Source organism: Mustela nivalis (assembly GCF_964662115.1).
Source record: "Mustela nivalis genome assembly, chromosome: 11".
In the NCBI taxonomy this organism is placed as follows: domain Eukaryota; kingdom Metazoa; phylum Chordata; class Mammalia; order Carnivora; family Mustelidae; genus Mustela; species Mustela nivalis.
Window position 1 is genome coordinate 96,471,026 of NC_139030.1, and position 22,440 is coordinate 96,493,465.

The 22,440-nt window shown below is 39.9% G+C and overlaps 2 protein-coding genes across 2 annotated transcripts in view; both read left to right on the forward strand.

Moving 5' to 3' along the window:
• DYTN (dystrotelin) overlaps positions 1-19,246 on the forward strand; it is a gene marked incomplete at its 5' end in the record, with an annotated part of 46,880 nt that extends 27,634 nt beyond the window's left edge. Inside the window, 5 exons of the mRNA XM_082690088.1 lie at positions 475-622; positions 7,488-7,558; positions 9,511-9,670; positions 12,272-12,791; positions 18,996-19,246. Of these exons, the coding sequence (XP_082546214.1) occupies positions 475-622; positions 7,488-7,558; positions 9,511-9,670; positions 12,272-12,791; positions 18,996-19,099 (1,003 nt within the window). The 3' untranslated portion in view covers positions 19,100-19,246. The remainder of the gene's footprint in view (positions 1-474; positions 623-7,487; positions 7,559-9,510; positions 9,671-12,271; positions 12,792-18,995) is intronic.
• Positions 1-22,440, forward strand: part of PLEKHM3 (pleckstrin homology domain containing M3) — a 1,279,556-nt gene that overhangs the window by 1,164,712 nt on the left and 92,404 nt on the right. The gene's annotated exons all lie outside the window — the stretch shown is intronic.

The following is a 22,440-nucleotide window of genomic DNA, read 5'->3' on the forward strand; positions in this document are numbered from 1 at the left end:
TAAAAAATAAATAAATAAAAAATAAAATCATTTTTGAAAAAAGGAATGAAACTAAGTGGAACTACATAAAATGGAATATGCCTGCCCTTAAACTGACTGCTCTATTCTATGTTCTTTCCAGTATGACACAATAATTATGCACACATCTGTGCTCAAAACCCCTACTATCTGACCTGAACAGGATGACCTTGGGGGATTTTATGCAGTCATTCCTTAATTTCTTTGCATTCTTATTCCTAGATCATCAAGAAGCAGGGCAGTAAATAGAATCTCCATTTCCATTATTGGCCAATTGCTGTCTATCACCTAAGTAGTTGGATGGGAAAAGGCACGGGGAAAAAAAAGTTATGCTACTTTAATGCTATTTTGAATATCAGAGTTAATATCTGATTTAACATATTCTAAAAAGGCTTTCCTCATGTCATGCCTGATAATTATCATTACAATGTCTTATAAAACTCTGCTTTATAACAGGATCTTGGTTCCGTACAGTAGCTCTGAAGTACCAATACATGAAAGATGGACTAGACCAGTAGAAACTGTAGCCACAGAGGCTTCCAGACAAGTATCTCCAACGATATTTCGGGCTCAGCAAACCGACAACAGCAATCCACATCCTCAGGTGAGTCCAAAAGGGAAAGGAACCAATGCACAAACAATCTGGACCACGTTGTAAGGATGCCATGAGATTCAGTGTGGTGTATGGAATATTTTCAAGATGTTAACATGATCAAAGAAAATATTGTTTAAAATAATTTTTTATCTCCAATCATAAGGCATTACATATTTATTACAGAAAATTTGGAAAAGCCAACAAAGAACAAAATTAAAATTACAAACCATGATATAACCACTATTTCAATATTTTTATTAAGGTTTTTCTTTTAATTCCAGTAGAGTTAAAATACAGAGTTATATTAGTTTCAGGTGTTGAATCACAATATAGTGATTCAACAATTCTATACATTACTCAGTGCCCATTGTGACAAGTGTACTCTTTACTAATATTAATATTTTAATGTTAATATGTTAATATTTTAGTGCGCTTCTTTCCCTGCAAATACTTCTGATATAGTTTATATCATACTGCAGAATGTATTATTGATATATTTCTATATCAGTGTTTTTGAACATTTCCCATTGCCATTACAAATCTTCTGACACATTGTTTTGCAGGTTTCATTTAAATGGATGTAACATTATTTAACCCCTCTTCTTTTGTTGGATATTTGAATTACTTCCAATTTTTGCTAAAACTTGAAATTATACTATTGAAATCCTTGTACATTATTCTTTGTGCATGATTTCCCAGATAGTTCAGTAGGGTTTATTTCTTTAAGTGGGATAACTAGGATGAGAAGTGGGAATATTTTTAGACTCTTAATACTTACTGAAAAATTATTGTTTAGAAAGGATATACCAAACTGTGCACCCAGTGAATTCAAATAACTATTTCTCTTGATCCTTGTTACTCTTACTTGTAACTTGTTACTACCATCAAATTTTGAACTTTGGTACTTTTATGAGCAGAATATGTTTTATTTGCCTTAATGTCCATTTCTTCTTCACTTAGAAGGTGACTGTATTTGCTCTTCTGTCACTGTTCTCTGCCCAGTTTTACCGATGCGTCAGCTTGTTTTATTAATGTATTTGAGCTTTTAAAACTCTAGCTGTGGGAAACCTTTCTTTATGGTTGTTTCCTTTTAGTCTAATTTATAATGTGACTTGCTATATATAGACATTTTTAATTCCTATGAAAACATTATTAACCTTTTCTGACTTCTCACACAATTTTATGCTTGGAAAATTTTTCTGCATTAAAAAAATCAAATGAGCCTTCAGCTGTATTGCTGTGACATGGATTGATTTGGGGGTGGGGGTGGTATTAACGTGGCTTGATTTTTTTTTTTTTTTTTTTTTTTGGACATTTAAGGTTTAAACCTACCTGGCTTTTATTGTGGATGGCACGTTAGAAGGTGAGGATATTCCCCTACTCCTGATTTTTTACTGAAATAGCCCATTCTTCAGGCAACCCCCAGTGAAATCAGGGCTTGAACATATGGTCTAGTCCTTCCCGGAGTTCCCCAGGCAGAAACAAGAACTGAGGTGATGTTTAATCGGTGTGGCTGGGGTAGGATGATGGCTAGGAGGGTCTAGGGCTCCCTCTTCTGGTGTCTTGCTGACATGATTGCTATTTTGATTTTTTTAATTGTTAGCTATTATTAAACAATTATTTTTCTAGAAGGACTTTAAAATCATTTCTAAGATGCCAGGTTAATCTTACGAGTATTTTGGTTTGATTTGCATTATACCTGTATTTTGAGGTGCAAACATCTGTCAGTAATGGCTGTATGTGGCTTACTTCTCAGTCTAGGTTTCTCACTGAGGGCACCTGGCTCTTTTATGCTTATTGTTCTTATTTTGAATAAAGACCTTTCCCTGATTTTGAATAAAGAAAAAGTACCTTTCTCTTAATTATTAATGATGGTATACTGGAAAGTTATGGATTTTTTAATGGTTTTCTTATAAAGAGAAACCTTTCTGAACTCTCTTAATTTCAAATACTGGTCTAGTTTGACTCTCTTGCTTCTAACTAAACAATCATGCAGTGTGTGGGGCGGGAGGAGGGATATTTTGGTCTCTTTCTCTCCAATATTTAAACCTCTCATGTCTACTGCATGTCTTCATTCCCGAGAGAATCCAGATCTTTTAGAACAATACTGAATAATGCAAGAGATGACGGGCAGCTTCTTTTCCTTTAAATGCGAGGAGATTTAATGAGGGCACTTCTCTTATGCTTCTCCATTAAATATGATGGTGTTAGTTGCTGGGTTGAAACTCCTTTTAATTTTATGGAAGTCCTTTTTCTATTTTACTTTTTTTGTTTTTTGTTTTGTCTTGTTTTTGTGGAAATAGGCAATCAGAAGTGATTTTGAATTTATTTATTTTAAGTATCCTTTTTAGCCTCATTTGAAATGATCTCATGCTTTTTCCTGTTGGGAGCATTGCACCAGTAGTCCCTGAGAGTAAACGTTCCTGGCATTGCTGAAACCAACACCTATATTTGTTCACAGTGGATCCTTTTTAAATATGACTTAAATTTGCTTTGCTTATTTCTCATTTAGAATCGCAACATTTATGAGTCAGAATATTCTCTTTCTGGGCGCCTGGGTGGCTCAGTGGGTTAAGCTGCTGCCTTCGGCTCAGGTCATGATCTCAGGGTCCTGGGATCGAGTCCCACATCGGGCTCTCTGCTCAGCAGGGAGCCTGCTCCCCTCCCTCTCTCTCTCTCTGCCAGCCTCTCTACCTACCTGTGATCTCTCTCTGTCAAATAAATAAAATTTAAAAAAAAAAAAAGAATATTCTCTTTCTGTCACTCAACACTGTCTTTGTTAGTTTTGCGCATTTTCAGCAGCTACTCCTTTTTTCATCTTCTCTTGTGTCTGAAGCAATTTATCTAAGGTAAGAATTATTTTATTTTTTAAAAAGATTTGTTTATTTATTTGAAAGAGACAGTGTAAGCAAGGGCAGAGCGAGAGAGAGAGAGAGAGCGAGAGGGAAGCCACGAGCCGACTCACCAGTGAGTGCAGAGTCCAATGTGGGGCTCGATCCCATGACCCTGAAATCATGACTGGAGCTGAAATGAAGAGCTGCACAACCATCTGAGCCACCCAGAAGCTCAAGAACTATTTGTATCTTAACAACTGACAGAATTGACAGAATTGGGGGCACATAGGTGGCTCAGTCGTTCAGTGTCTACCTTGGGCTCAGATCATCATCCCAGGATCATGGGATCAAGCCCCACATATGTGCCCTGTTCAGCGGGAAGCCTGTTTCCCCTCTCCCACTCTCCCTGCTCGTATTCCCTCTCTTACTGTCTCTCTGTGTCAAATAAATAAATAAAATCTTTTTAAAAAAATTGACAGAATTTAGGAGTAAAACCCTAGGACACTGGAGCCTTTATAATATTTAGAAAATTTTTTCTCTTTCTTCAAAATTGATCGTCTGTTAATGCTTTCTTCAGTTAACTTTGATAATTTCATCTTCTTAAGAAAATTACTTACTTCCACACAAGATTTTCAAATTAGTTAAAGTATTTTAAACTATTTTATTTTTCAAATCTTCACATTTCTACTTTAATTCAACTCAAATATGCTCAACTTTTATGCCAAAAGAATAAAATCACATTTGTATCAGAAGGATCAAATCAGTATCTATTAGGAAAACCTATATTCTCAAAATACATAACTCCTGGTCAGTCTTTGGCCTATTTCACATAATCAATTGCATAGTTTTTCATGAAGAGTAGCATGTATAAGGTTAATCTGATGTTGGCAAGCATGAAGTTCATTGTAAAAAAGTACTTCAGCTAAAAACCATGAATTAATGGCTATGGTGGTCCACACAATTAAATATAATTTGTATTGTTGTCTGGGCATGTTTTAGAAGACTCAATATTAACACCCTTAAGAAGACATAAAACCCATCCTCATCTACATGTAACTGAGCAACATGAACGTTCTCTTACCTGTTGCTCTCCAAAGTGGTCAGTTCTCACTCCCACAGTACAAGTCCCCTTTGCAGCCAGTCACCTGGACTGTCCACTTAGCAGACCAAGCTCAGCTTTGAGGGGACTGTGGCTAAGTCTACCTCCTACAGGTAAGCTGCACTCAGCTCTGATGTCTTTACATTACACCAGTGTCCATAAGATTCGAAGTCTCTGCCCCCAAACGTGCCCATATAACTTATAAATAAAGATTCCTTCTCCCCTTAGGGGTCTTATGGCAACTCGCTATCACACAATGTGATGCTATTCAAAAGTGGGGGGGGGGGGGGGCGGGGAGGAAAACCAGTACGTCCACAAATAAGGAAACTGTCAGGAAATTTGGAAGAGAAGACGTAAGGGAAAGAACAAACTTAACCCAAAAAAAAAAAAAAAAAAAAATTCCAATGAAATTTTTCCATCACAGGGATTAGAGATGACATGTGGGCTGTGTGTGCGTGCGTGTGTGTGTGTGTGTGTGTGTGTTCTAAGGTCTGCAAACACTTTATCACGTTTTCAGTCCCTTGTTTATTTGCCCTGCCCTCTGCGACCGCACTGACAGGCGTTCCCTCCAATCAGTGCAATCAGTATAGTCTGACCCTAAGGAAGGTCTTCAAAATCGTATCTGTAATGCTTTTCAATCACCCAAGAAAAAAGTTCCCACGCCACAGTCGTGCAGAGGTCCTGGGGCCACCCGCGCACTTCTTCCTCGCCGCTGCACCGCCTGCGGCCCGAGAGGAGCCTCTGCAGGCCGCGCCGCGGACCTCGCACGCCCCCTCGTGGGCGCCCGGCAGAGCGGCCGGCTTCCACGGGCGGAGTCGCCCTGAAAAGCCCTCTAGCTCCTGCTTTGAGTAAGAGCCATTTTCACAATGCAGCAACCCCCCCCCCCTTTATAAACTAACGTTTCTTCTTTCCGAAGGAGGAAATTTAACAGAAGTTCTGTGTTTGGATTTCTCTTCTTTACTTCACTCTCGTTTCATTCGATCTCACGTTCTTCATGTTTATTCAGGCAGTTCATTTCTTCCTTTGATTAAAAAAAAAAAAATTAGGGGTGCTTGGGTGGCTCCGTTGGCTCAGCATCAGCCTTGGGCTCAGGTCATGATCCCAGAGTCCTGGGACTGAGCCTTGCATTGGGCTCTTTGCTCAGGGATGAGTCAGCTTCTCCCTCACTGTCTGCCTCTCCCTCAGCTTGTGCTCTCTCTCTGTCAAATAAATAAAATCTAGAAAGAAAGAAGGGAGAACATTTTTAATTAGAAAGAAAGAAAGAAAGGAAGAAAGAAAGAAAGAAAGAAGTTTTTATTATACAAATAGGACCTCAATCTGTTTGCCTTATAAAAAGTTAAGATATTTCGGATAATGACAAAGTTATTTTCAGCGCTAATTCCCAACCCAGGGCGGGCTCCTACTTCCCCAGAGGTAATCTGTTTGGGGTAGATCTTTGCATTTGTTTGTGGTGTGTTTATGCATTTTCAAATATCCATGCGTGGGCATGTGTCGTGTGTGCGTGCCCAATGTGGGCAAACGTCTGGTATCTATTAATCTTGAAAGCTGAGAAAGCTGCCCACACATATCTGCTCAAGGAAGCAGGTACAGCTTGGTTCACTGCAGCATTGCCTGTACTTTGAAAGATTGGAAACAGCCTCATGTGTGTCAATTGAGAATGACAACCTAAAGCATAGCACCTATTGCTAACCTGAAATGCTTCTCAACTGCAGAACGACCCATGCCACAGGATAACATTGATATTAATAATATAAAGTTCACTGGTTCAAAGACTATGTGAGGCATTGGAAGCTGCTTGAGCATTTGAATGAAGAGGCAAATGGGCCCAGGTCACGCAGAGGGGCCACAGAGGACACCCCAACCAGATGGCGTGACTTTGTGTCTGTAGTTCAGCTCCTTCTTCCTGCCCTTCCGTCTTCCTTTCTCAGGCTGTTCCTGTAGACCCGTGTTCCCAAGGTGGCCAATCCCTCTTCAGATCATTTGCAGGAACCAGATGAGGCCACTGAGTGTAGCCACAGCTGCTTATAAATGTAGAGTAATGAAATCCAATCTCCCATCCAGACACGTGGGGAGCCAAGGGCCAGTTCCTGGTGTCCCAGAAGCTGGGCCAGGCTGGATCAGGTCAGGACTTGCATTTGGGTGCCATTCAGGGAGCAGAACGTGGTATGAAGAGTGACAAGGTTTGGTGGGAAAGCCCCAAATGAGAGTTGCTGAGCTGATCACTATTAACGCAAAGAGCCTTGGTGATTTCAAAGAGATAAGCTGTGGCTCTCAGTACACATCCATGCGGAGAGCAACGGAAAGTTGAGAAAGTTTAAATAGAAGGTGGTGGATAGAAGGGAAAGATTTTTTTCTTTTTTTTTTTTTTTTTGAAGATTTTATTTATTTATTTGAGACAGAGTGCTCACAAACAGGAGGCGGGGCAGAGGGAGAGGGAGAAGCAGACCCTGCTGAGCAGGGAGCCTGATGTGGGGCTCGATCCCGGGATCCTGGGATCAGGAACTGAGTCAAAGGCAGACACTTAACTGACTGAGCCACCTGGGTGCCCTGAAAGGAAAGATTTCTTGAGCCAAGGAGGAGAAAGTGATCCAGCTGCTTTTTGTAGATGCTTTTGGGGGAAGGAGGTTTTCAGGAAACTAACTCAGGCAAAGGACTATGATAATGGATTTTTAAAATCTCAAGATCTTGTTTATGTTGAAATCCTTTAAAGAAAAGCATCATGTAAATATGAGATCATGAAACTTCTCTGTGAGTATATGAACATCTGCATCATACCTGAATCGAAACCCAAATAGGACTCACTTTTTTATATATGTAATTAATATGTATTATATATTTAATTTATATATATAATTATCATATGCCTGTGGTGAATTTTTAGGAATGTGGTTTAAATTCAAACCCAAAGCCAAAGATTTATTTTCTGTATTTCTTGCTTTAGACTGTGGTCAGCCTCAGGAATGAACTGAGGAGAAGTCATGAATCCATTAATGCACTCCACAGTGAAAGCAGGTAGGACCCACGTGGGAATGCACAGACACCGGCAGCAGAGACAAACCAAAAGCATTTCATTTTTGCTTTTATGGCAAAAAATTCTACAAAGTTATCACCGTGCCTTTTTTTTTTTTTAATTTAGAAGAAATTCCTTAAAAAGAGAAATAGCCCAATAGGACAATAGGAAGGTAAAAGAGGGCTTTGGCTCTATTTGAGTAGTTAAGGATAACATACATAATCTGGTTAATTATATTTAGATTGGGGGATGGAGAGCATCCTAGGAAAAAGAGAGAAACTGTTATCAGTGGTGGTCATAAGGAGCACAACGCTGCCTAAAAAACCAGCCAGAGATGACTTATAAGAATGTATCTTTGTTATCTGCTATCAAATCCCTGGGCTGACTCCTTTCTGAAAAATCCATCATAAAGATATATTTGAAACTCCAGTTATGATCAAGGATTTTAGAGTCAGACTCCCATTTTACCTGAGTGTGACTGTCTAGACGTTTGAGGGCTCTCCTTCATGCTCCCTATGGGTGGAAACCCAACCCAGATTCCAAGACTTCTTTAAGATCTTGGAAATGGGTAATTAGGAATTTCAAAGGCTCCAACATTGAGAAATCGTTTGCATTTCGCACCGGTGAGATAATGTCTACAAATTCCACAAATATGCCCACCACAATGATTAAAGGTAAGATTGTACTTTACTCAGCCAATTTTGATTGTATACATACTCTGTAACAGGGACTATTTTAGGCCTGGGCTGGGGGATATCTGACAACAAGCAAAAAGGAAGAAAAAAGTTGCCAGAATAAAGAAGCAATAAGCAATTATTAAACAATAGAGTAATTAATAAATAGCTAAAATAATAAGTAAAATGTGTCCTATAATGTGACTGTCCAGAGGTTTGAAGACTGGAGGTGAAGTCCAAAATCTCAGATCGTATCATGGTCTGTAACAATTAGACCTGGAGACAAATAAAGGAGGGAGGAGATGGGAGTGGGGGAGGCAAGGTTCGGAGTCCTGGTTTGCAGTTTCCAGGAGCGCAATCAGGGAGGGTCTCATTGAAAGTACAATTGTGAGAGACGACTCGAAGGACGCGAGAAGTAAGGGGAGCAGGAACCTGGAGAAGGAGGGTTCCAAGCAGAGGGGCCGAAGAGAAGACTTGCACACACATGCTTGGTGTGTTAGAGTAGCCAAGAGCTGTGTGTGGCTGCAAGACAGTGCGGGAGCAAGCGGAGGCAGAGAGCAGGGGAAAGAAGACAGGGGGCGGGTCTCGGCCAACTGTTGGGACTTGTCTGCCTCCGAAGGACTTTGGCGTATTCTAAACTAGGGGGGACCATTGGAGAGTTTTGAGCAGAGGAGTAACATGATCTGCTTTTTGTTTTGTTTTGTTTTGTTTTGTTTTACTTTATTTATCATTATTTGGTTTATGGTTGTGTGTTTATTTTAATGCTTTAAAAGAATTGCCCTGACTGCTTGGTTCATTCTTAAACCAATGAATAACTAGACTTAGGAAGAGGAGCCCAAACAGATTCACAATCCATGAACTGCCTGTCTCGTTGTTCCTTCCCTATCCTGGTCAGGTGTGAGGTGTTTGGCCAGGACATGTATACTTTCATTCCAAACAGAGTGACCAAAGGATAACAAATCAATATTCAAATTTAGGTAGCTTGTCAAGGTGTGTTGCCAAAATTACTCCCTAACAGGCAGGATGAGTTTTCTAAAACATCTCCAATGCCGATGAAGTTCTTGGTGGAGTCACGTACGTAGGAGGCACGAAGGCCAGTGGTGCATAGTGAATGATTGAACGATATTAAACAGCATTGATCAATGTGAAATAATAGTGGAGGCATGGACTTCTCCAGCATCTTCTCCCACAAAGACGACTCACAGCCCATGTCGCTAGGGAGCTAGTTAGTTAGCTGACCTCTTTCCCTTTCAAATCACTCAAAGGTGTCCTCTTTGCAGATTCCTTAAAAAACAGTTAAAACGATGCAAAGACAAGTTGCAAGCCATCTATGCCTCGCAGGAAGAAAAAAGTTGCAGATTTGAAACCAAGATTCACAGGCTTACAGCCAACCAGGATAGCCTGTGGACCCAGCTACAGCAGATGGGGCAGGATCTCCAGGTAGGAAGTGTGGAACGTCTGGAAGTCGGACCTCAAATCCACTGGCGGTGGGAGGACTTCAGCCTGAAGCTTCTCCCCTCATTGTGATCAGCCTCTTCTCTTTCCCTCTTCTCTCCATACCCTCACCTCCTCCCACATTCATCCTCAGACTCTATCCTTCTTCTTCAGACCCACTAGGAGAACTGGTGGTAGTATACTGGTGCCGGTTAAGAAACTATAGATCTAGGGCAAAGCGGTCCTTTACAGCACTGATGCTTAGCCTCTTGGTCTATGCAACCCTTTCACCTTCTTAAAACATTTTGAGCATCCCAAAGAGCCTTTTTGAGTCATACCTATTCTTTTACCTTGATCAAAATTAAAAGTGAGAAGTGGCTTAAAAGTTTATTAATTTAAAAATGAAATAAGCCCATTATATATGGAACAGCTTTAAACAGTAACTACATATTTTTTAAAAAATTTTAGAAGAGTGGCATTGCTTTATACTTTTTTAAACATTTCTTTAATATTTGACTTAACGAAAGACAGATTTTCATAACTGCTTCATTCAATCTGTTGCAAGATGTTGTAGTTGAAGTATATGAAGAAATCTGGCCTCAGAGATTTGCTGTTGAAAAAGAGAATAATGGGCGCCTGGGTGGCTCAATGGGTTAAGCCTCTGCCTTCGGCTCAGGTCATGATCTCAGGGTCCTGGGATAGAGTCCCGCATCGGGCTCTCTGCTCAGCAGGGAGCCTGCTTCCTCCTCTCTCTCTCTCTCTCTGCCTACTTGTGATGTCTCTCTGTCAAATAAATAAATAAATAATCTTAAAAAAAAAAAAAAAGAAAAAGAGAATAATATTTTATTTTATTTTTTAAAGGTTTTATCTATTTATTTGACAGAGACCACCAGTAGGCAGAGAGTGGGGAGAAGCAGGCTCCCTGCTGAGCAGATAGCTCAGTGTGGGGCTCTATCCCAGGTCCCTGAGATCATGACCTGACTCAAAGGCAGAGGCTTAACCCACTGAGCCACCCAGGCACCCTGAAAAAGAGAATAATATTTTAATAGTCTGTTCACATCATTGAAGATCTTTTTCTTTGGTAGTACACCAACACATAGTAAGTGTTCGTTTCTTAAAGGATAGTTGCAGCATTATATCTGAAACTGTATCCACTTCACACACTGTTCCATTAAAATACAAAGTTTTGTTGTGCTCTTTGAATGGATTTTCTACCTATGCATGATTTTGTAGTGTGATATAATGTGGAAGTTCACTGAGCTATGCCAAGGTTCCTAATGCTCATTATACATATCCACCCCCCACCCTGACAAAGAAATCATATTCATTAATATCACCATTATCCTCACTGGGAAAGTCTTTAGGAATTGGAAATCTGTTAGGCACATGGTAATGAATGTGTTTTCTGAAATTCTGATTTTTGCTTACAAACTCAACTCTTAAAATTGGCAATACATGTTGTTAATTATTTCCTTACTGTGCCAATCTCACTTCACTCATTTTTGAGAAAATATTTACCAAATATCCAAGTCTGAACTAGAGTCTGCAAGTATTCTTTCACACCAAAGGCAACTTCTGTGTTTCAATAATATTAGTGGTATTTTACACGGTTCCCATTTCATCCTATATAATATTAAAAAGACAAATTGTAATTAAGAAAATCGAGAGTTTTAGGTCATCAAGGATATTCTTGGGGCGCCTGAGTGGCTCAGTTGGTTAGGTGTCTGCCTTTGGGTTAGGTCTTGATCCTAGGGTCCTGGGGTTGAACCCCATGTTGGGCTCCCTGCCTTGCAGGCAGTCTGCTTCTCTCTCTCCCTCTGCCCCTCCTCTTCTCTTTGTGCTCTGTCTCTAGCTTTATCTCTCTCTCAAATAAGTAAATAAAATCTTTAAAAAAGGGGGGGGGATTCTTAAGTGGAACTGTTCATTGTTGTTATTTGGTTGTTTTTTAGCTGTGAGAGCGTGATGGTGAGGAGTACCATGACCACTAGCACTATTTGGTGTTGCCTTGATTTGTACTAAGACAACAAGAGTGCTTTAACTCCTTTAGCCTTACTTACTTTTGACTTTTCACTATCTGGGCAAATGTCAACATAGTGACCATCTAAGTATCCTTGTGAAAATAATTTTGACTTCACAGACCTCTGAAAGGGTTTTAGGGATTTCCAGGAGTCTGTGGACCACACTTTGGGAATTGTGCCCTAGATTTTAAACCTGTGCCTTATTATGACCGCCTCCCACCCTGACATAGCTTCTCAGGTGGATTCTTATGAACATGTTTTATTGTAATACATTTTAGCTACCAATTCAATAGATGCTGATGTTCTTAGAAATTCCTTATGATATTTTTGGAACCTGAACATTTAGGACCTAGATATTTTTTTTTTTCCCAAATGCTTCGTGATTACTCCCTGTGATATTTTTAAATCTGAGCTGTTGTCTCTTTTGTGGATAGTTTTAGATGGACATTGAACTGACAGCATAAAATAAAATCAATAATAATGGATTTGGAAAGGAGAAAGAAAAATCTTGCATTAAATATCTTAGTATGAGATTAAAACTAAACGGTAAGATAAATTTTGGTTTCTTCATCAAGTTTTCTTTATTCAGGCAGTGTTACAGTCACTCCCTCCTTCCTCGTCTTCCTGTCAAAGTATGATTTCCAAGGGTGACCATGGAAAGGCTGAAAGGCTTTGCAGGGGAGGAGATTCTTCCCAGGTCACAAAAGCCATTGAGGATTGTTCAGAATGGGAACCTCTTGCCTCCCCAACCGCAACTGACACCAAAGTCACTAAAAGTCACCAAAGTCAAGCAAATGCAGAGCAAGCTCTACCAAATTCAGAATCACCAGAGGCCATTTCACAGCTGAAGTCAACACAAAGCACCAGGGCACAAAGCCAAGCACAAAAGATCTCACAGGAAATCTTTAGCTCCCCAACCAGTTCTCAGGAGGGACTGCTGCGGGACAAGTCCCAGATTGTCCCCACTGAAATGAACAGTCCTACTCTGGCACTGGCAAAAAGGAAAGAGACAGTTAACATCCAGGAGGGAAAGGATGAGCTCGAGGAAAAGGAACTGCAAGAACTGTTGTCAAAACTGACAGATGCCTTCACTCTAGGAATGCCATCAGGTAAGGTTTTCACAATCAAGGGAGATAGTGATGGCCAGGGATTGAGGCTGCCTTTTAAACACTTAATTTTTGTTACAGCAGGGAGGTGCAGAGAGAGAGAGAGAGGGAGAGAGGATCCTCACGCAGATTTCCCTGGTGAGCAAAGAGCCCTACATGGGGCTTGATCCCACGACCCTGAGATCATGACCTGAGCTGAAATCAAGTGTTAGGTGATTAGCCAACTGAGCCACCCAGGTGTCCCTAAATGCTTGATTTTATAGCATTATCCCAACAGTGTAATTTATCAAGTGAGTAACAAAGTTGGGAACCTTTTGGACATCAGTAGCATCGGTGAAATTGATGTCTAGTATTGCCCAGTTCACAGTGTTTTTGTGAGCATTAATGTTGATAGACCATAAGAGGCTTTACCACAGCACCTGACACAGTCCATGCATTCAATAATAGTAAATAACTACAAATACTTTACAAATGAGCAGCTTTCAGAAGCTGAACTGGAGAAACAAAAACAAACCAAAAAAATGAGATGAAGATGTCAAAGACTAAAAGGCTTTTCTAGAAACAGAGTCAAGTTTTATGTGAAATTTAAATTCCATAGCATTTACGTTACAAAATGTTAAATTATAAAATATAAAATAAATAACAAATATTAGATGATTTTATTATTGCAGTTAATATTATCAATAATACTACAACAAATGTAAGTGAGCAACCTGTTGTTACCACTTACAAGTGGAGGTAATAAGGACCCTCTTCCCAGAGGAGCATTGATTAGGTTTCTGTCATGTAAGTAGTGCCATCATTAGCATCACCGTCTACTTCGTAAGATATAGCTCATTGCTAAATTCTGAAGGCTCTTTTAAAAAATGTTTTTTGACTATAGTTATTTCTTGTGTTTTCGACTGTCTTATTTATAGTGTTTTGTTACCTTAATATATCTATGTACATATATCCATGTCTTTTTTGAAAGCCTCGGATCTTTTATATTTGAGGGATCATCTAGAGATTTGTGATAAAATGAAGGATAACATTCTCATGTGTTTCTGAATGGGAGGAGGCCTTCTCAGAATATTTCTGAATTGGTGGATGAGTTGCTAGAGCTACCATAACGAAGTACCTACCACAGGCTGGGTAACTTAAACATCCCAGATTAATTTTCTCACAGTCCTGGAGGCTAGAAGGCTGAGATCAAGGTGTCCCTCTGTGGGGGTCCCGTATCCAAATTTGCTTTTTATGAAGACACCACTCATATTGGATTAGGACCCACCCCACATAACTTTTTTGATTTAATTATCTCTTTAAAGAATCTACTCCAAATATATTCCCATTCTGAGGTACGGGGGCCAGGGTGAGGACTTCCACATATGAATTTAGGCAGGGAGACACACAATCCATCCCATAATAGTTGGAGAGCTATAGAATCAGGACATTATAATGTCAGTTGTGTATTAAAGTTGGCAGAGCCCAATCAATGAAATCATTATTTGGTGATTCTAAAAATATGTGCTGTGAAAAGTTGGAGTTACAGTCTTTGTATTAGAGAAGACAAGATCACAAAAATGTCAGACGCATGCTCAGACTGCCCGAGACCAAGACAGGATGGGAACTCCTTGTGCCTAATTCCGAGGCCAACAGAAGTTTCCTCCCACTGTGTTTCTATCTTTACTTCTTTGGGGTCATGAAGCACTCAAAGCAAAGTCAACACCTACTTGAACTTCTTAGGAAAATTTCACATAAAAATTTGACTTTTATTTTATAAAAGTCTTTTAGTCCTTAACATCTTCATTTTTATTTTTCATTAGGTTTCTCCAGCTGAGCTGATTCCTCACAGCCTTCACAAATCCAGTGGCTGTGTTGCACATTCCAGTATACTAATAAGCTACATTGACTACACACGTTGGGAAGACATTGTCCCAACACTTACGCAGTTTTATATCTGAAACTGAAAGATTCATGCATATTTTAAGTTACTTTATCAAGTCTATTTATTTAAAAAAATCTATATACCTATACATACACACATGATTATATTATTAAAAGGGAAATTAGGAAAGGATAAAGCTTATTTCTACATTTAGATGACGCAATAATGTATAAAGATGCAATTAGCATTGTCCAGTCTTGTAGGAAATGAAAAAAAGAGTCTTAAAAAATGACCTCTTCTTCCACTTCAAATTTAAACAAAACCAATGAGATGCTTCTGTTAGAAGTGTGCATTATCATACAAAAGTGCTTACAATGTTAGCAAGAAGTTCACATTTTCCCTTTTGTTATTATAGTGTGTATATTTTGTGATGATTCAGCAAATGCTAATTGATAAGATTTAAACTGACAGTCTTATTTCTCTTACATCAGCCTTGTTTCCTTAATGCTCTTTTTATTTTTTTTTAAGATTTTTTATTTATTTATTTGACAGAGAGAGATCACAAGTTGGCAGAGAGGCAGGCAGAGAGAGAGGAGGAAGCAGGCTCCCCGCTGAGCAGAGAGCCTGATGTGGGGCTCGATCACAGGACCCTGGGATCATGACCTGAGCTAAGGCAGATGCTTAATGACTAAACCACCCAGGTGCCCCTCCTTAATGCTTTTAAGCATCTATGTTAATCTCCATAGCTATTTGCATTTCATAAATACTGTCACCTCTCACTCAAATATTTCTAAGTAAGTTTATATCTTTGTTTGGTCTGGTTTTGAATATGATCCTCTTTGCAAATTCTACTCAGCCATTGGCAATATGGATTATAAAAGTACACTCCATAATTTATGCACATTCTATGCACGCTTACCAAAACGACACCAAACCTAATCAGAACCAGAAGTGTCATGACCACACTGATGAAGAGGAGGAAAGGCAAACAAACTAAAATAGGGTCTTGGCAACCTTTGTTTTATCTCTCTGTCTCAGATGCATCCAATGACAGCAGGAAGCTTTTGGTCATCTTACTGCTTCAGTTCTTTTTTTTTTTTTTTAACTTGAGGATTATTTGGAAAATTAGAAAGTTCCACTGTTTGTAACGTGCCAAGATTTACTCAGATAGTGTCAACGTCTCCAGCCGGTGCTGTCTCCAGCCGGTGCTGTGATCATCCTAGTGATTCCGCAGGAGTCCTAGAATGGAAATCAAATGCGACCCAACAGGAGGCAAAAGCAAAATTTATTGAAGATATATATATAGAGAGAGAGAGATGAACGAGTGTCCAGGAGACTCAGAAGGGAAAAGACGGAGTCTCGTCTTTGCTTGAGGTCTGGGCTTCTTCTTGGCAATTGTGGTGTGGTGCGTGTGTCTTCTCAGGTTCGCAGGAATCAGGCAGAACAAGGACAGGGTCCAGGTGTCCATCATAAGCACTTATTCCTGGAGTCAGGAGGTCTCGGCATGGAGATGTCTATCTGGAATAGGCACATGATGGCTCTGCCTGGTCATGCCCTCCCATCGATTGTGTTGGAAGAACCCCCAAAATATCATACCTCTTTGTCCCTTCCAAGGAGGACAGACAATAAGGGGTGAATAGGTTGGAGAGACATGTTGTAGCAAGAATAGAAGTAGAAAAAGAAGCAAAGTGGGAAAAAAACCAGCTTTCTCCTTCACAGGTCCCTTCGGTTTCCCTGCCTCCCTGTAGCTGACTGTCCTTTCAGACTGGAGTTTTGCTAAGGATTCAATACATTTTGGAAATTAAGATGAACCTTACGTTACTTAAAAGCTTAATAAGACTAAAACAGCAAGCGTGATGGTCAGTTTGCAGGGAGTTGTAGACATTTACTGCATAGAATCATTCAGTACCAAGACAGGGTAACTGGATGTCACAAGACTGAGAGTTTAATAGAAAGTATGTAGAAGAGGTTCCCCAAGCCTCTTTAAATGCCAAATGTTGGGTTGAAAATCAGTAGCAAACATCGAGCTTACACTTGCAGTAAAGGAATTCAATTTGAAAGCGTCTAACACTATTTGCTTCGGTGGTGAGACAAAAAAAGACATACATTATTTTCTCATTAAATGATTTTCCTTCCATTTGTGAGTGAAATGTCCTGTGTCATCTCGGAAACCCTTTTCCAAGCTTCTCTCCCATCCTCTTTGTCATCTGTCTGCCACTGTACGTTTTAAGGATGAGAAGGGAGGGCCGGGGAGTAGGTGTGGGAGGCTTATTTCTGTCCCTTTCTTCTTCACGTGAGACTATCATCCGCACTATTATTATAAATAACCAGAAAATGAGGCTTGAACTTTAGCAAATTCTAAGAAAATAAAGGCAGGGCAAGCTCAGGAGAGAGAAATGCAGCACTCGAGCTCACTCATTTAAGAAGGTAGTCTTCTCAAATAATTGCCTGGGGATCCCGGGTCAGGGGAAGGGCATACTGAAATCGTATTGAATCTTTCTCTGTCTCTCTCATTCTCTCTCTCAGACATATGTATGTACGTATGGATGTATGTACGTATGGATGTATGTAAAAGTAGAAGCAATTACTGTTGATGGGAGAAGATACAGACCTCCAGCAACCAAGCTCCATGAATGTAGAAAAAAAAAAGTCTAATGAATTCATCATACATTCACTCATTTATTCATTCAACAAATATTCCTCCAACATTACTCTGTGCTAGACGCTGGGCATTCATTTTGAAAGGTGTACATTTCGTTGTTAAGATATGTACCTTGGGGCGCCTGGGTGGCTCAGTGGATTGAGCCACTGCCTTTGGCTTGGGTCATGGTCTCAGGGTCCTGGAATCGAGCCCCGCATCTGCCTCAACATCCCTGCTTAGCAGAGAGCCTGCTTCCCCCCTCTCTCTGCCTGACTCTCTGCCTACTTGTGATCTTTCTCTCTGTCAAATAAATAAATAAAATATTTGAAAAAATATATATATAATGGCCTGCTTACCTTAAAAAAAAAAAAAAAAAGATACTCTGGCCTTAAGAATAGTACCCTGGCATTATGTGGAGAATGGTTTGGAGAAGGGCAAGGGGGTGAGCACAGAGTCTGGGTAAAACCTGTTGAAATCTAGGCAGGAAGTGGTAGTTTGCCCCGGGGGGATGGGGATACACTTATTGTAATGGGGAGAGCTGAGATGGGGGACTGCACATCAGTAGTTCTGTTTGGATCACATTAAGTGTCAGTTTCCTGAGAGACATCGAAATGGGGGATATCAGAGTGTCCATCAACATGTACAATATGGAGCTCACAGAAGTCTTACTACAGAGTGGATATTCAACGTATATGGGTTTGCTTAATTAGTTATTGTTGTAAGGAAGACACAGGCTCAGCATTTCTGTTTCCCAGCACAGTAATTCTAGACTAAACTTGATCTAGACTAGACTAGCGTGGTTCCTAGATCAAGGGCATCAGAATCACCTGGGACCATACCAGAAATGCAAATTCTTGGGCCCCCTCCCTGATACCCTATATTAGTTAGGGACTGCCAGAGGAATGGAACCAATAGGATAGAGATAGGAAGATACAGAAAGAGACTTATTTTATGGAATTGGCCCATGTGATTATGGAGGCTGACAAGCCCCAAGATCTACTGTCAACAACCTGGAAAACTAACAGAACCAGTGCAAAAGCTGGCAGGCTAGAGACTTAGGAAGAGCTGCTGTTTTGATTGGAAGCTAAAGGCAGAGGAAAACTGATGTGGGAGCCACAAGGCAGTCAAGCAGAAGGAATTCTCTTACTCAGCTTTTCTGCTTAATTCAGGCCTTCGACTGATGGGATGAAGCCCAGCCACATCAGGGAGGGCATTAGCTGTAGTCAGCCTGCAGATTCAAATATTCATCTTGTCCGGAAACACCCCCGTAGCACACCCAGAATAACGTTTGACCAAACCTCTGGGCTTTAGTAGCCAGTCAGGGTGAGGCATAAAATTAACCATCATATGTACTGAATCAGAGCTCTTAGAGTAGGAGCCAGCAATCTGTCTTTACACCCTCTAAATCTATTTAGACACCAGAGTTTGAAGACCACTGCTCGAGAGTGGGCTTTCTGGTTACTCAGATTTGTGCTCAGAATCATGGAAAAATGCCCTTTAAGAACCCACAACCAAGTGCAGTTAGGAATCGTTCGTGGCAAATAATAGCCGTCTTATTTGTCAGTTGGTAGAAAGAGGGCCTTGTCATCAGGACCTGGGGAGAGCTGGCTTCCATATCTTCTCTGTATTAGACCTTTAGCAAGATCAGCTTGAAAACCTACAGGTGCTTTCTCTGAAGGACTCTCCCATTTGTTGATTTCAGGCCTGCAGCCTTCAGTAAACGTGGACCTGTACCGTGGAGCTGAGCGGCTGTCCAAGGCCTTCTGTGCCCTTGTTGATCAAATCACCTTGTCCAGCTTGAAGTGATTAGTAGGAGTCCAGGCTCCAGGGCCTCTTAGGATGGTGATGAAACATATTTTCCATAATCTGTCCTAAAGAATTAAGTGTTTTGCCTCTCAAGAATTTGGTGTGAAACATGAAGAGAATAAGTTTTATTTTTTTTTTTAATCTCCCTACTCATGTGTCTTAGTTCTTCAGTTCAGAGTAAATCTTTGGGCGTGAGAGGCCGAGTTGAATCTGGGTGTGCTGAGTTTCCCGCAGAGGGCTCTTCTTAATTTAGATACCTTGGTAGGGATGTCCAAGTGTGTGATTTACATGAATTCATGCTACTGTCTTCTTCAAGTATCATTTAAATTATTGAATTGATGACCAAATTTTCTATCTGGGTGCTCCTGACGGAGAACAGGCAGAGAACTAAACACACACACACACGCCATTGAGTGGATGCAAAACTGGTGGAATCTGAATAAACTCTGTGGGTTGTACCCACGTCAATCTCCTGGTTGCGTTACTCTACTGTAATTATGCAAGGGGGCACTACCATGGAGGAAAACTGGATGAAGAGTATATAGGATGTCTCTGTATTGTTTCTTAGAACTGTATAGGAATCAACAAATGATCTCAAAATAAATTTATTTTGAAGTCATGAATATTTCTTGCTAAAATCCTATATGTGGGGCGCCTGGGTGGCTCAGTGGGTTAAAGCCTCTGCCTTTGGCTCAGATCATGATCTCAGGGTCCTGGGATCGAGCTCTGAGTCTGGCTCTTTGCTCAGCGGGAAGCCTGCTCCCCACCCCACCCCTGCCTGCCTCTCTGCCTACTTGTGATCTCTGCTTGTCAAATAAATAAATAAAATCTTTTTAAAAAATAATAAAATAAAATCCTATATGTGGTGAGTTTGGCTAAAGTAACTGTTAGCCTCCCTTCTCTGCATGTATGACTGCAGTATAGATGCTTAATTGCATAATGTCCAAAGATATAGCTGATAATTGTTTGACTGTTAGAGCACTTAGCTTCTAAGCACCTTCTAAGCACTAACTCATTTAATCTTCAAGACAAAACTAGCAAGTAGATGTCGAATTTTATGAGGGAGCTATGGCACAAGGAGGGTCAGTAAGTTTTCCAAAGTTTCTTGGCCAGTAGTTAATGACGTTGAGTCTGTACTCTGCTCTGCACTTTCTCTCAATAACTATTGCTCTGATTCTAGTGTTTTGCATATTATCTTCATGTGCAATCCATGCTGCATTTAGAGAGGACGTTTTTTATTTATGTGGATTTCTATTTATATGATCTGTAGTTTCTATTACTGTTCCAGAGGAAAATAACATCCAATTGAATAGGATTAGGACTAGGTTATCCCTGTTCAATCTCATAATATTTGCTTTTCAGCCCATTACAAATTTTTTATTTTTACTTTATTCACTGTCCTTCTCACTTTATCCTAACTTGTTCCTTATGAGTTTTTTATTAACATATAATGTATTCCTTAAGATTTTAATAAGCAACCCCTAAAACACTGATCAGCAAGCCATACCCCACAAGCCAAATCCTGCCCACTGCCTGTTTTGTCCACACTATGAGCTAAGAGTGGTCATTACATCTTAAAAAATTGTTGGAAGAGTCAAAAGAACAATATATTGGGACACCTGAAAATGATACAGATTCAGATTTCATTGTCCATAAACAAAGTTTTATTAGAACACAACCATGCTCACTCACTCACATGTTGTCTACGGTTTCTTGTATTCTACAAAAGCAGAATTGATTATTAGTTGCAATAGAGACAGATAGCCTACAATCATGATATTTGCTATCTGATCCTTTACAGAAAAATTCGGCAGCCTCTGTTGTATAGTACCCAGGTGAGGGAAGAGCAAAGGGCAGGCTTTTCTGTGAGCAGGCGTGGCATTTCTTCCATGATTTATAAGAGATGATAAGTTTACATGATGGTTTTTTTTTTAAGATTTTATTTATTTATTTGACAGAGAGAAATCACAAGTAGATGGAGAGGCAGGCAGAGAGAGAGAGGGAGGAGGAAGCAGGCTCCCCGCTGAGCAGAGAGCCCGATGCGGGACTCGATCCCAGGACCCCAAGATCATGACCTGAGCCGAAGGCAGCGGCTTAACCCACTGAGCCACCCAGGCGCCCTACATGATGGTTTTTAGGAACGTGATAAAAGGTATCAGAGAAAGAGGCAGGAAAGTAAAACCATGAGCCCACGTAAAAATACAATGTGGCAGCTTTTAACGTGTTCATTCTCCCAACCAAGAAAAGCTGAGGCTGGTTCCCGTCCCCACTTCCTTCTCCAGACTCATTTTCCTGTTGTTAGAACTTGGTTAATTCTCAATTGCAGCTGCATCTTCTGATAATTCTTTTCTGGTTTTTTTGTTTTTTTGTTTTTTTGTTTTTTTTTTTTTTTTGCTTTTTTAGCATCTTTATTGAAGTATAATTGACAAGTATATTGACATAAACTCCATATAATTACGATCCACAAAGTGTTGATATATTACACACTTATGAAACTGTCACCACAGTCAAGTCATGAACATACTCATCACTCCCCAAAATTTCTTCAAGCACTGATTGTTGAAAAGACTACCCTTTCTCCATGGAATTGCCTTTGCATCTTTATCTAAGGAATATCTAAATAAATACATTCCCATTACATTTAGATGAGGTTTTTAGTTTAAGGAGTCCCCTCAATCTTCCATGAAAAAGCATTTACTCATGTTTCCTTTAGATCTGGAAAAAGCAAGTAAATTCCTAACGTATCAGAAATTCAAACTGATTGTCCAGGATTGGTTGTGAAAGAACAATTGGAAAGAGGAAGTAATTAGAGATAAAAAATCACATTGTGTCTGGATCTCAAATACATTTGCTCATTGGACTTCTGAACTGTGAACCTCATCAGGTCTGTTCATTTTTCAGGGAAAAATTTTTTATGAATTCTTTTATCATAATACTGTTCATTTTACTTTTTAGTTTGTTTTGTGATGCAAAGTATAACTAACCACTTACAGAGTTTTAATATCTAATCAAAACAGAAAATATGCTGGGGCACATCGGTGGCTCAGTGGGTTAAGCCTCTGCCTTCCGCTCAGGTCATGATCTCGGGTCCTGGGATAGAGCCCCGCATTGGGCTCTCTGCTCAGCAGGGAGCCTGCTTACCCCTCTCTCTCTGCCTGCCTCTCTGCCTACTTGTGATTTCTCTATCAAATAAATAAATAAAATTTAAAAAATTAGAAAATATACTAATTATAAAATACTCATACTTACTGCTATTTTATTAGAGTTTAGGTTATCAGTAATGGTAACATCAAATGTCAAAATAAAGATACTCCAATAATGTTACTTACAGTCCAGAGCTT